This window comes from Podarcis gaigeae (assembly GCF_964106915.1).
Source record: "Podarcis gaigeae genome assembly, chromosome: 1".
In the NCBI taxonomy this organism is placed as follows: Eukaryota; Metazoa; Chordata; class Lepidosauria; order Squamata; family Lacertidae; genus Podarcis; species Podarcis gaigeae.
In genome coordinates, this window is record NC_139678.1 from 117588391 (window position 1) to 117600853 (window position 12463).

The 12463-nt window shown below is 44.2% G+C and overlaps 1 protein-coding gene across 1 annotated transcript in view; it reads right to left on the reverse strand.

Annotated features, from left to right (window-relative positions):
* HAT1 (histone acetyltransferase 1) overlaps positions 1-11040 on the reverse strand; it is a 31766-nt gene extending 20726 nt beyond the window's left edge. Inside the window, exons 1-4 of the mRNA XM_083712260.1 lie at positions 10855-11040; positions 2757-2828; positions 1303-1378; positions 205-325 (exon numbers count right to left, since the gene is read on the reverse strand). Coding sequence (XP_083568386.1) covers positions 205-325; positions 1303-1378; positions 2757-2828; positions 10855-10861 — 276 coding nt within the window. The 5' untranslated portion in view covers positions 10862-11040. The remainder of the gene's footprint in view (positions 1-204; positions 326-1302; positions 1379-2756; positions 2829-10854) is intronic.
* Between the last annotated feature and the right edge of the window lie 1423 nt (positions 11041-12463).

The following is a 12463-nucleotide window of genomic DNA, read 5'->3' on the forward strand; positions in this document are numbered from 1 at the left end:
AATAGAATTATGTAAAAAAGGGGGGATCTGAATGATCAAAACTACCATCTGTATAATTTCCACTGATTTAAGTGATAAGTGCAATGGTGCAGGATTTTGGGAACAAGCGTGAGGTTGTAAAAAGCTTGAGAAGAGTAAAATGAAGGGTTCAGCTACAATGGCAAACTTATTTATCTAAGGTGACATCTGAACGTTTGACTTTACCTCCACACAGTCAAAGTTCTCATTAACTTTGGATGTATAATCAATGCGAAACAGTGTTGACAAGTTACCAGCAATGTAGTACAAAAGAATCTTCAGTCCCTTGTAACCAAAGGCAACCTCACTGCAGGAGAAAGAAAAATTAGGTTATAGCTGAATGCTAATCAACTCCACCAAGAAAATTAACTTCTCCTATACAAATAGATGTCATTACTGTTAAAAATTTTGAAGGATTTACCACTTTTAAAAACAGAGTCTTCAGTGCCTTTAAAAATTCCTTCAAACATACCGCTAGTCATTTCTCTAAATGTGTCTCATGAAACAAATCAGCCCAATTTACAAGTTTGTCAGTGATAGGTACAGCAGGTATTTCACCTTACACATGTATGGCTACATTTACAGTGGACGCTCGGGTTGCAAACGTGATCCATGTGGGAAGCACATTTGCAACCCGCAGCACTCGCAACCCACAGCGCCATGTGATTTGGTGCTTCGGCGCATAGTGCGATTTAGCACTTCTGCACATGCGCAAGTGCCAAAACCCAGAAGTAACCCGTTCTGGTACTTCCGGGTTCGGCACGGTGCACAACCCAAAATCACGTAACCTGAGGCGTCTGTAACCCAAGATATGACTGGATATACTTTGTAGCATTGGCATAGTTTGTGTTATTTTTGTCAGTGTCAGCTAAGGTTGGGTGATATATTGATATATCGTCCAAAACTGGTTTGAAGTCCACATTGTGTTATCAGTTTCATAATTTTTGACCTGGCACTATATCGTGAATCATTATGTTTTTGTGTATGTGCTATGCAGAAATCATTATACGGCAAAAAAGCATGAAGCCAGCCAATCCTCTACATAGCTCCATCCTTATTTCAGACATCGTGATATATCAGTATATCATGATGTTTAGCGGGTGAAATATCGTGATGTTGAAAACCATATATCGCCCAGCCCTAGCGGGTAGGGCTTGCAACCTTGCAACTACAGAAAATTATAGGGCCATACAAAAATCTCACTAGAACAGCTGCACTAGTACAAATATGTAATATTAATATCAACTTCTTAACTTATTTCTGACACTTTCTTGCATCACTTACTCATCCCCAAAAACTTGGTGGCTGAACTCTGGATGGAATGTTGTATTGTCATCTTCCAAATCCTCCTGAAAACGGACTGATGAGAAAAAGGACTGATTATAAGCTTTGCCAACATGTTTTACTTAATTCACAGAAGCCCAAACCAGTTAATACTTCCTTGCCTTCTTCTGCTTCAAAGGTCTGCCAGGGTCAGGCTTTCTACACTTAAAATATCCCATAGTTTTACTTTCTAAACATTAAATATAAATATTATCCCATTATAAAAACTATCTTATGTTAATTTAGCTGGTGGACGGAAGTGTGGATTCCTTTCTTCAGAACCTGGGGGGGGAGCTGTTTTTCCAGAATTCCCTAGAGAAGGTGAATGCATGCTTCCTTAAGACTTCTTGATTTGTCATTAAATTTTAGGGCTGCTTCACAGAACGTGTCCAAAGGTGGCCTAGTTATATTTTTTAAATAAATAAGAATAAAAAAGTGAATATTCTCTACACTCTGTTTAAGCCTGTCAGTGAAAGTCAAAACCCAGACAAAAATCAATTCAATGCATAGCTAACAACAGCCTTAACGTGTGGCACTCTTTGTCAATTCCTAGATGTAGGAGACTGGTGTTAGCAAATTGCCGCACAATAGTTGTTGTTTTCCCCCAATGTAAACAATTTGACTGTAACCTGCAGGTTGCAATTTGGTGACAATTACAGTGGTGCCTCGCAAGACGAAAAGAATCCGTTCCGCGAGTCTCTTCGTCTTGCGGTTTTTTCGTCTTGCGAAGCAAGCCCACTGACGGCTTAGCGGATTAGCGCTATTAGCGGCTTAGCGGCTATTAGCGGCTTAGAAAAAGGGGGGGAAAGCAAAAAAAATCGCAAGACGTTTCCCATAGGGAAATTCGTCTTGCGAAGCGTCTTGAAAAACAGAAAACCCTTTCGTCTAGCGGGTTTTTCGTCTTGCGAGGCATTCGTCTTGCGGGGCACCACTGTACGTTATTGGTTTATGCTGTCCTCCACTCTGCAAGCAGCACACACTTAACATTTAACAGATGAGGAGCAGGAAAAGTACTTGCCCTAAGACCAGCTAATTCAAAGTTGAACAGATATTTAAAGCTGGGTCTAACACACTATTTGATGAACCACACCTGCCTCTACCTTTCACGAGTTCAGAGCTGATAGTAATGGTAATTACATGGTAATTTCAATCAGACAACTTTCAGACATATTCACTACATGGCTAGTTGTGAGGATGGAAAGTGTGCGCTATGAACTGCCATCAATGTTGTTTCTGTTCACTCCTTTCTGCAATAGTAATTAGGCAGTGATGCACCCATACACAGGAACAGAAGAGAGTGAACAAACTAAGTTCTCTGGTGCTCTGCTAACTCTAACACTCCAAAATGGAGGCTCAAAGCAACACCTAAAACATTGCCAAGCTTAAGTATCAAAGCTATAATTTCAAAACCTTACCTAATTTTAGGTGAATTGCTTCATTTGTATTACACTTATACTCGGCCAATTTCTTTTCCATAGCAGAAAGCCCTAGGAAAACACATTTAAATAAGTTCTCACCGTAATTCAAACCATTTTCAAATAACGTTATCATTTTGGCTTATCCAACATAAAACTGTAGAGAAATAAACGGGAATTAGGTAGTGCTTTGAAGCATGAGTTGTTGTGTTAATACAAAACAAGGAAACCTGTAAGCCTGAGATGCTATATAAGAGGCCCACAAGATCCTGCTGTAGGTTCTCAGTACTTTTAGAATTCAGGCAAATAGTTACTTGCCTGATGCAAGTAAAAATTATTCCCAGGCGAAGGTGCTTTACACATTGGCTCTCAATGTAAGCATGCATGGGACATGTGGGCTAGTATCATAGAATTGTAGAGTTGAAAGGGACGAGGGCCATTTGGTTCACCCCCTGCAATCCAGGAATCTCACTGTCCAAAGTGGAGCTCGACCCATGACCCTGAGATTAAGAGTCTCATGCTCTATTGATTGAGCTAGGCTAATACTTTAAGCATATTGCCCTTTGCCAGAGGGCAATGCCACACTTGCCATGCCATGCAGAACCGTGGAATGCTGCTTATTTGCAAGCCAAAAATGTGACCTCTTTCATCCTGTGCCTCAGACAGCAAGATTTCGTTCACATCTCCTAGCCCTACCATGACAGCCATTAACACGCAAGATCTTGCATGTTTGAGATTTACATTGGTTCAGACAAAACAGTCACAGATCTCCTGCACAACCCTGCAGTGTTATTTTTCTCCCACACGGGAAGAGGGCATTTTCAGTGGCAAATAAAACGCTACTGCCAAATGGGGTTTCAAAATAAATAAATAAAGAAATCTAGCTGTCTTGAGTTTTGTCCCCCCCCCCCCAAATGGTTTTGCTAAAATTATTTCATTAACGCCACAGAAAAAAAATAAGAGGAATTATAAATATGGTTTAAGTCAGAACTTGGCTGAGGAACACATAATAAAAATGTTTGTTACATTTAGCACTACTACAGTGTTAAGTAAGGGGCCAATAATAATGGAACCACATATAGCCTCTAACAGTGCATTACAACAGACAAGAGAAATCATAAAGTGGTCCTCCAAGACCCTCAGGAATTGTCAAGTGGTCTCCGGGGAGGAAATGCTTTGTCATGGGTTAAAGGAGAGTGTGCCTACCATTTTTGGTCTACAAATGAGCCAGGTGGACTGTCAAGGCACCGGTACATAAGATACCACTACGTGAAATGAAGTTCCAGAAAGGGAATGATAAAATTAGCCATGATACCAATTCCAGGCAAAATATTTTTTTATTATTGTTTGTTATTGTCCATGACAACATTTGGTACATATAAAAATATGATCAGTGACCACACCGCAGAGCTCGGAAGTTGAAGTTCAGTCCACTGATCTGTTAACCTCTGCATGCTGCTTAGGGTTACATTTTCAATTCATGGTAAACACCAAGGGTTGGCAAGGCTTGCCGGGCCGGCACAGCATGATGCCAGAAATTGCATCTGCACATGTCTGCGGTGCCGGAAATCGCTTCTGTGCATGCCCAGACACTGAAAATCACATCTGCGCAGAAGCAATTTTTGGCGTCTGAGCAAGTGCAGAAACAATTTCCGGTGCCACGAACATGCACAGATGTGATTTCTGGAGTCTGGGCATGCGCAGAAGCCATTTCCTGAGCCGCGGAAGAGAGTCCCCACGCCGTGCTGGTTTAGCGCAGCACAGGGGGACTCACCAAATGGGCGGCTAGTTTCAGGGGCAGTTCGTGGGCTGCTTAAATGGCCTCTGTGGGCCGCAGGTTGGGGACCCCTGGTAAACACCATTTTGTTGTTTTTACACTTGCACTGACATGTTGCACATCCTTTCTTCTATCTACAAAAAAACTTCTCTGTAGGATACAGAGATGCATCAACTGCAGTCAGCACATGTTTCAGTTCTCCATTTTCAAGTGTCCATCCCAAGTCTTCAAGACCTGGACTGACAGAAATCTGTATATGCTGTATCACCATGCTCTGACAGCAAACTCTTTTCAGTTATTTCAGTAATGTTCCACTAACTTCTTGTTGCTTGGTAGTGTGGAGGAAGTTTAATATGCTTGGGAGTCAGCTTCTTATCTCCACTCAAAATTTTGAGCAATACTTATAATTCTGCTCAGCTGACCAGCAGTTTCACTGTTGTCACCACTCTCCAAGATTTCTTCTGCTCCAAGCAAAATTCATAAATGCAGCAGCTAGACTGGTGCCTGGGAGTGGCCGCAGAGACTGTATAACACTGGTCCTGAAAGACGTACATTGGCTCTCAGTATGTTTCCAAACACAATTCAAAGTATTGGTGCTGACCTTTAAAGCCCTAAATGGTCTTGGCCCTTGAACCAGGCAGAGGGCCTTCTTGGTAGTGGCACCCGCCCTGTGGAACGCCCTCCCATCAGATGTCAAGGAAATATCTGACTTTTAGAAGACATCTGAAGGCAGCCCTGTATCAGGAAACTGTTAATGTCTGATGTTTTACAATTTTTTATATGGGTGGGGAATAATAGTAATAATAATAATAATAATACATAAACAGGCTATTAGTTACAATATTAAAGCAGTGACATAATCAATACCAAGCATTTTGAAGACCAGAATGAACCCTGACATCGTTATGAATCTTCAGTGTAGGGTATACTAGAGGAAGACGCCAAGCGTCTGTGAGTTTGCGTACAGGCATTCTAGCAAGATCATAAAGTTTAAGGTAGTCATCTAGAGTTTTGGCTGTGGATAACTCTCTTAGCTGGAACAATAAGGTATGAAGTTGTATCAAAATCGTCTCTTCCATTTGCCACATATATTACTGTGTCCCCAAGTAGCAACCATGTTTTTTAAAGAAGGTTAATTTATCACTTATGTTACTGGCAGGGATAGCCATAGATGAGCATTCTTCTATCAATACCGTACATGCCATTCCCATACATTATTTAGCTTGGAGCTTTCCAAATTGTGTGTTGCGACAGTGTATTTCGTGTGTTGACTGCAGTGCGTGAACACTCCCCATGCTCCTCCTGAAACTGGAAAGCAGTTAGTATAACATCTGGATGCTTCTTTTAACTAACTGATTTTTCCCTTGTGTTTGTAGTCAGAGTAGGAAGTATCATAACACACCACACATTTGTTTTCACCTGTTCATAACAATTAAACTTTTGAATTATATATCAATGCCCATTCTCTTCAAACTTGATTCTCTGGAATCTTGCACCTTTGCACGTCCTTGCTCAATTACACGTCTCACACAATCATGTATCAACTCTTGACAAAATCTGCAGATCTTTGCATTGCAGGTATCTCCTCAAAGAACTGACAGGATCAATTGCTATTTACATGCAGAGCAATGTAAAAAGAGGTTGACTGAGGCTTGTAAGTATGACCAGTGAAGCCAAGGATAGAAGGTGAACAGGGATCTGGGATGCAGATCAAACGACCCAGACAAACACTAGAATAAATGAACAATGTTCTTAATATCTGCCTTTTCCCAACACGCTCTCCTCCCTCCTAACAACCATTGCCTAGCATCTGTTACCATGACACCCTCTCTAATGTTCCATCTTCCTGACCACTGTAACCTGGGGACTATATACCACATGAGCCCCTTTCTCAAGTCCTCTTTCCCAAATTCCACCTCCTTGGGCAAAAAAAATTGCAGCCAACCTATGGCCTGTAGACCAGCACTTCTTTAACTTTCTGTGTCCTCCTACCTAGCATGCTCCCCAAGAACATAAAAGATAGGACACATGCTGTTCTTATAAGTTAGATGATGGCAGTTGCTTGCTTTCCATTGAGGGCAACAGTCCCATCTCTCCCCAACTCATTTTACCAAAAATGGCATCCACACTCTCATTTAACTTAGGACACAGCAATTTATTACATTACACAAATTCAACATGGAGATAAAACACCCTCAACTTCCAAGCTTTGGATTTTAAGAATCTGTAAAGTGGTGGCATGTAAAAATGGTCATAATTATGAACAGATGTTAAAAAAATAAACTTCACAATAAACCTTGTGAAGATGGTTAGGGGGGGAAATAAACTTGATAAGTTTGATAAGATAATACACAGTAAACAAAAACATGAAAATTGTTTGACCACCTTGCAAGATGGCAGTCAAGCTAATAAGGATCTTTTTCTGGCAACCTAGATTTTAAAATTTAGCATATTACTGTTTCAGAAAAACACTCACATGCTCTTAACCCCCACCGTTCAAAAAAAAAAAGTCTGCATCCTTAATTTTAGGGAAGTGGTCTAGTTTACTGTGTGGAGACACCTTCAAATAATTAACACACTAAGGGCGTGTTAAGTGCTTTCAAAATCTGGATACACCAGCAGATCAAAAGTTAGCGCAATAGCAGCCCAACATTTCAACAAATGTATCATGTCCAACATGTCAGAGCACCATTCCAATACAACTGCAATTACATATTGCAGTACACACATTTCTTCCCAACCTCCACCCATATGACCTGATGTGGTTTTGACACTAGCCTAATGAGCTAGAGAGAAGTCGGAACAGTATAGGAATCTAATATGCCATAGCCCATGCCTAGGGGACAAACTAAGTCTAGGACCTTCATGACTGCATGCATGCCCCAGGTTGGTTAGCTATGTTTTAGAGCAAGATTGAGATATTCCTCATTCCCTCAGGATTAATCTGTTGGGAGGCTGCTGCTGGCAGTCCGCAAAGACAAACATAGGCAGTGTCAGAAACAAAAGTGTTCTGGATTAACTAATTCAGAAGAAATAGTGCCTTGCTTCAATTTTCATGATACCTCAGATTAGAATTCCCAATCCTAATTTAACATAGAAGTAAGCTGCAACGGGTTTAAATGGGGTTATTCATAAGTACACGCAGAAATTTCTTTTAGTACATCAGATCAGTACAACTACTGTTCTGAAAAGCAAGTAAAAGGAATTCCTTTATAACTTTCAGTGTGTCATATACATACACACTAAGGAAAAACCAACCAATTTATTCTCGGGCAGCTAGGGTGGGGGACTTATTTTAGCTATGCAACCAGGAAAAGTGTTTATTTTTTAAAACAACAACAACACTGCCCCCTCCAATTGTTCTGAAACTATAAATGGGGGAAGGACTTCAAAAACAAGGAGGAAATGAACAGGAAGGAAGGAACTCAGGTGGGATGGAAGAAAGGGGCAGCTTCAGAAAGTGATGGAGGGCACCTAAACTGAAGGTTGCCCACCTGCACTGCAATTTAGAGTATTTCACTGTAAAATATATACTTAATTTATAAACAGACTACAGTGGTGCCTCGCAAGACAAAATTAATTCGTTCCGCAAGTTTTTTCTTCTTGCGAGATTTTCGTCTTGAAAATCAATCAATGCGTTCCTATGGAGACTGTCCGGGGACAGAGGGGTCTGTCCCCGGACCTGTTTTAAAGCAAGGGAAGGGGCGGCGGGGAGAATCGCTTCGCCCCGTTGCCGCCCCTTGGTTCAAAAGGGGTCCCCGGAGATTGCAGGGCTGGCAACGGGGAGAAGCGATCTTCTCCCCGCCGCCCCTTGCTTCAAAAGAGGTCTGGGGACAGCAGGGAAGACGCGCTGCGCTTCCCCGCTATCCTCGGAGCTTGCGGGGCAAGCTTCGTTTTGCAAAGAAAGCCCATAGGGAAATGCATCTTGCGAAGCGGCTAAGAAAACGAAACTCCTTTGGCTAGCGAGTTTTTCGTCTTCCGAGGCGTTCGTCTTGCGGGGTACCACTGTAATCTTATACATGTCTATTCAAAAGCAAGTCCCATCAACTTCAATGGGACTCACTTCCAATAATAATAATAATAATAATAATAATAAATTTTATTTATATCCCGCCCTCCCCAGCCAAAGCCGGCTCAGGGCAGCTAACAACACTAAAACAGTGCAACATTATAAAAACATTATAAAAATTAATTAAAATCAAAATTGATGGCAACCATAAACTAAAGTTTTGTAAAGATTGCCAAAGGAGGGAGTCAGGCTGCGCCCTGACCAAAGGCCTGGTGGAACAGCTCTGTCTTGCAGGCCCTGTGGAAAGATGTCAAGTTCTGCAGGGCCCTTGTCTCTTGTGACAGAGCGTTCCACCAGGTTGGAGCCGCAGCCGAAAAAGCCCTGGCTCTAGTTGAGGCCAGCCTAACCTCTCTGTGGCCTGGGACCTTCAAGATGTTTTTATTTGAAGACCGTAAGTTCCTCTGTGGGGCATACCAGGAGAGGTGGTCCCGTAGGTACGAGGGTCCTAGGCCGTATAGGGCTTTGAAGGTTAAAACCAGCACCTTAAACCTGATCCTGTACTCCACCGGGAGCCAGTGCAGCTGGTATAGCACCGGATGAATGTGATCTCACAGCCAAACATGATGCAGTGGTACCTTGGGATGCGAACGGGATCCGTTCTGGAGCCCCGTTCGAATCCAGAAGCAAACGTAACTAGCGATGGCATGTCTGCACACGTGCATGTTGCTTCTGCGCATTATGTCATTTTGAGCGTCTGCACATGCGGCGAAACCCGCACTCCGTTACTTCCGGGTTGCCGCTGAGCGCAACTCGAATGCGCTCAACATGAAGCATATTCAACCCGAGGTATGACTGTACATGTTTACTTAAAATTAAATCCTGTTGAGGGGAACTCAACCAACCGGTCCATCTGGGCAAGGATTGCAGCTTGCCAGATGGAACAATCTTCCCTCTGTTCCCCTATGCGCTGTTTTGGGGGGGTGTTCTCCAGATTCACCCCAAGCCAATTTTGGAGGGGGGATGGGGGAAAAGCTCTGTTGGGCAAGCAGAAGTCTTGTGTGGGGCTTCCACTGGGCTTCACCTAATTCACAGGTTAGGTGAATCCCACTCACTGTGTTCAGCTGGGTTTACTATTAAGCATGCAAATGATGTCCATCTCAGTAATTTCAGATGATCATGGCAACCTGCCCCAGTAATATTATGTTCTGTGGGTGATAGGTAGTGTTAGTCATACTTATACTAGATAAGTGGACTTAACTAACCTAAGTCCACCAATTTAACCGACCTATTCAGAGTATGATTTAGTTGCATATTAACCTATGCACTTAACACAATAATAATATTTTTGAGCTAGTCACAGATAAAATGGCATACCAAGGACATTGGTGGTTCAGTGGTAGAATTCTTGCCTGCCATGCAGGAGGCCCAGGTTTGATTCCTGGCCAATGCAACTTGCCTTTAATTCCTACCTCTGGGATAGCTCAGTCAGTAAAGCATGAGACTCTTAATCTTTGGGTCATGGGTTCAAGTCCATGGTGGGCAAAAAATTCCTGCATTGCAGGGGGTTGAACTCGCGGTCCTTTTCCAACTCTACAATTCTATGATTCTACCCTAAGGCTCCAAATATCAAGCAGTACATAGAAAGCCTCTGTCTTTAAATCAGCATGGGTACAACCACCTTGCCGATTCAGAAAGGGGAAAAAAGACGTGCCCAAAGTTAGAATAAAACTGCTAGCTGCACTTCAGAACAGAAGCAATCTCACAGCAAGGCATGGGGCTGCGCATCTCCGCCCTTCAAATATTTTATTTTTTTCCAAGGGGGAGGAAGGGGCGCTTAATTCTGGCACAGCGACAGGGGACCCGTTCTAGGAATGGGTCCAGACCCACCTGTCGAAACGCAAGCGAACCTCAGTGCCCATGCTTCGTCCTTTACTTTCCTGACAGGCCGTCAGTGCCTGACAGGGTGGGGATGGGGGGCTGCTCTGCCCCCCACCCCACGTCGCACCCCATGGCAGTTCCCCCCACCCACCCACCCACCAACGGCAACAGGTCCCGAGTGAACTTCGAGGCGGCCGCGAATTTCAGGGCCGGGTTCGGAGGCAGCCCCAAAGCGGAGGCATTTTTCCCAGTCAGAGGGGGAGAAACCAACCCACCCGGGTAACCGGCAGCCGTTTTCCCGCGCAGCAGAGAGCACAGCTTCCCGGGACTACTTGGACGGGACGGGGGCCACTTCCAGCTCACGCCTTGCCTCAGGGAGGCCTAACCCAAGCAGCCGGCCAGCCTCTCTTTCTCTCCCGCCATGACCCGCTTACCCGCCATTTCCGAAGCGGCGGTGGCGGCAGCGGCGGCCTCGGGCGCCAAGCGAAGCCCTCCGAGCCAGCCCAACTGAGCGAATCAAGCCGCGCGCCCACACGCCGGAAACGGCGTCGCGAAGGAGGGACGCACACCCACGTACTTCCGTTCTCTCTAGGCTCCAGGCTGGAGAGGAGAGACGCGGGCAAAACGTTAGGAGCGCCGGCGCATGCGCAGCGTTCATGGGAAGCGCCCTTCCTCCACGGTCGGGCGCTGACCTTCGCGCAGAACTCCGTTCCCAAGGGCTTATTTGCATAGCTCCGCCCAGCTCCCTTCCAACGCTCCGCCCTCTCGGGATGTACGCCGGGCTATGCAAGAGAGAGAGAGGGCGGTCTTCTAAAATGCGGTGGGCTTTGGAAATAACTGTTCTACTTCACACGAGTTGGGATGGGAGAAATTCGCTTTAGTTCGCATTTAAACCGAATTTATCAAATGTATCTGCAAACCCATGTTCAGCAACAACAAAATGAATCCGTTGACATCCGTCTGTCATAGGAGACAATGGACCAGAACCTACAAGGGAAACTTTTTTTATTCTTAATACTGCTCTTTTGTGCGAATGCATGTCTGTGCAAAAGAGCTGTTTTAATTGTAAAAAAATAGAAATACCATAAATGTGCCTTCAGCAGCTGGTTGTGGGAAAAGGCAGACTGCAAGTCTTTTCTTTGGGCTGATGGAAACAAAATGGAAATGACGGCACAGAGGGAGACAGCACCCTGCCAAACATCACCATAGGGTGGGGTTTTCTTCAGCCAGTACTTGCAGAAACTCCATTCCATCAACTCTCAAGTGGGCACCATTGCCATTCTAATAGAACAAGGGAAGTGTTTGTTATGATTTCCGGCACATCTTTTCCTAGAAAAATAGCACTGACCACAGGTATATATACAAACAAACCCCATCACCCACAAACAGGAAATATCCCAATCAAACAGGTCTCCTCATAGGAGCAGTGTGAGTGGGGTCTCGGCACACCACATAGGAAACCCAAGGCATAGTAATAGGGGCAATCTCATCCTTTCTTTCCACACTGTGGCTCCAGTCCAAATCATCTGTCAGGAGGGCTATTCCCAGGACGCAGGCCTGGCCAGGACAGCTGAGGCAGCTTCTTCACTGGTGGGCTGGCCTCGCTTTCTTATATCCGGTTCTGTTGCTGTGAGGGATAATCGAAGATCACCTCTGTCTGTTATGTTAAGGCAATTCTACATTAGGCTGAGTCACCCTTTCATGCACCAGAATACCTCCTTTCACAATAATACTTACACAAAGAAACAGCACCCCACACACTAACATTGCTGCAGCCACACACCTTGCCCGTGACAAACAAGATTCGGACAGTTTGGTGCACACAGCGACAGAGTTCAGAAGTGGAAGGGAGAAGGAAGCAGAAGTGACGTAGCTGCAGAGTGTATGTGGCTCTCCATCCACTGGGAAGCATGGTAATTTCTCTGTTCACTCTACTTCTCTGTTTTCTGTTTTCTTCACTTTTCTGTTTTCTGTTTTATTTTCTCGGTCACTTCTCTGTTTTCTTCACTTTTCATTTCCCTCTGTGGCCCCCTAGTCCTGTGT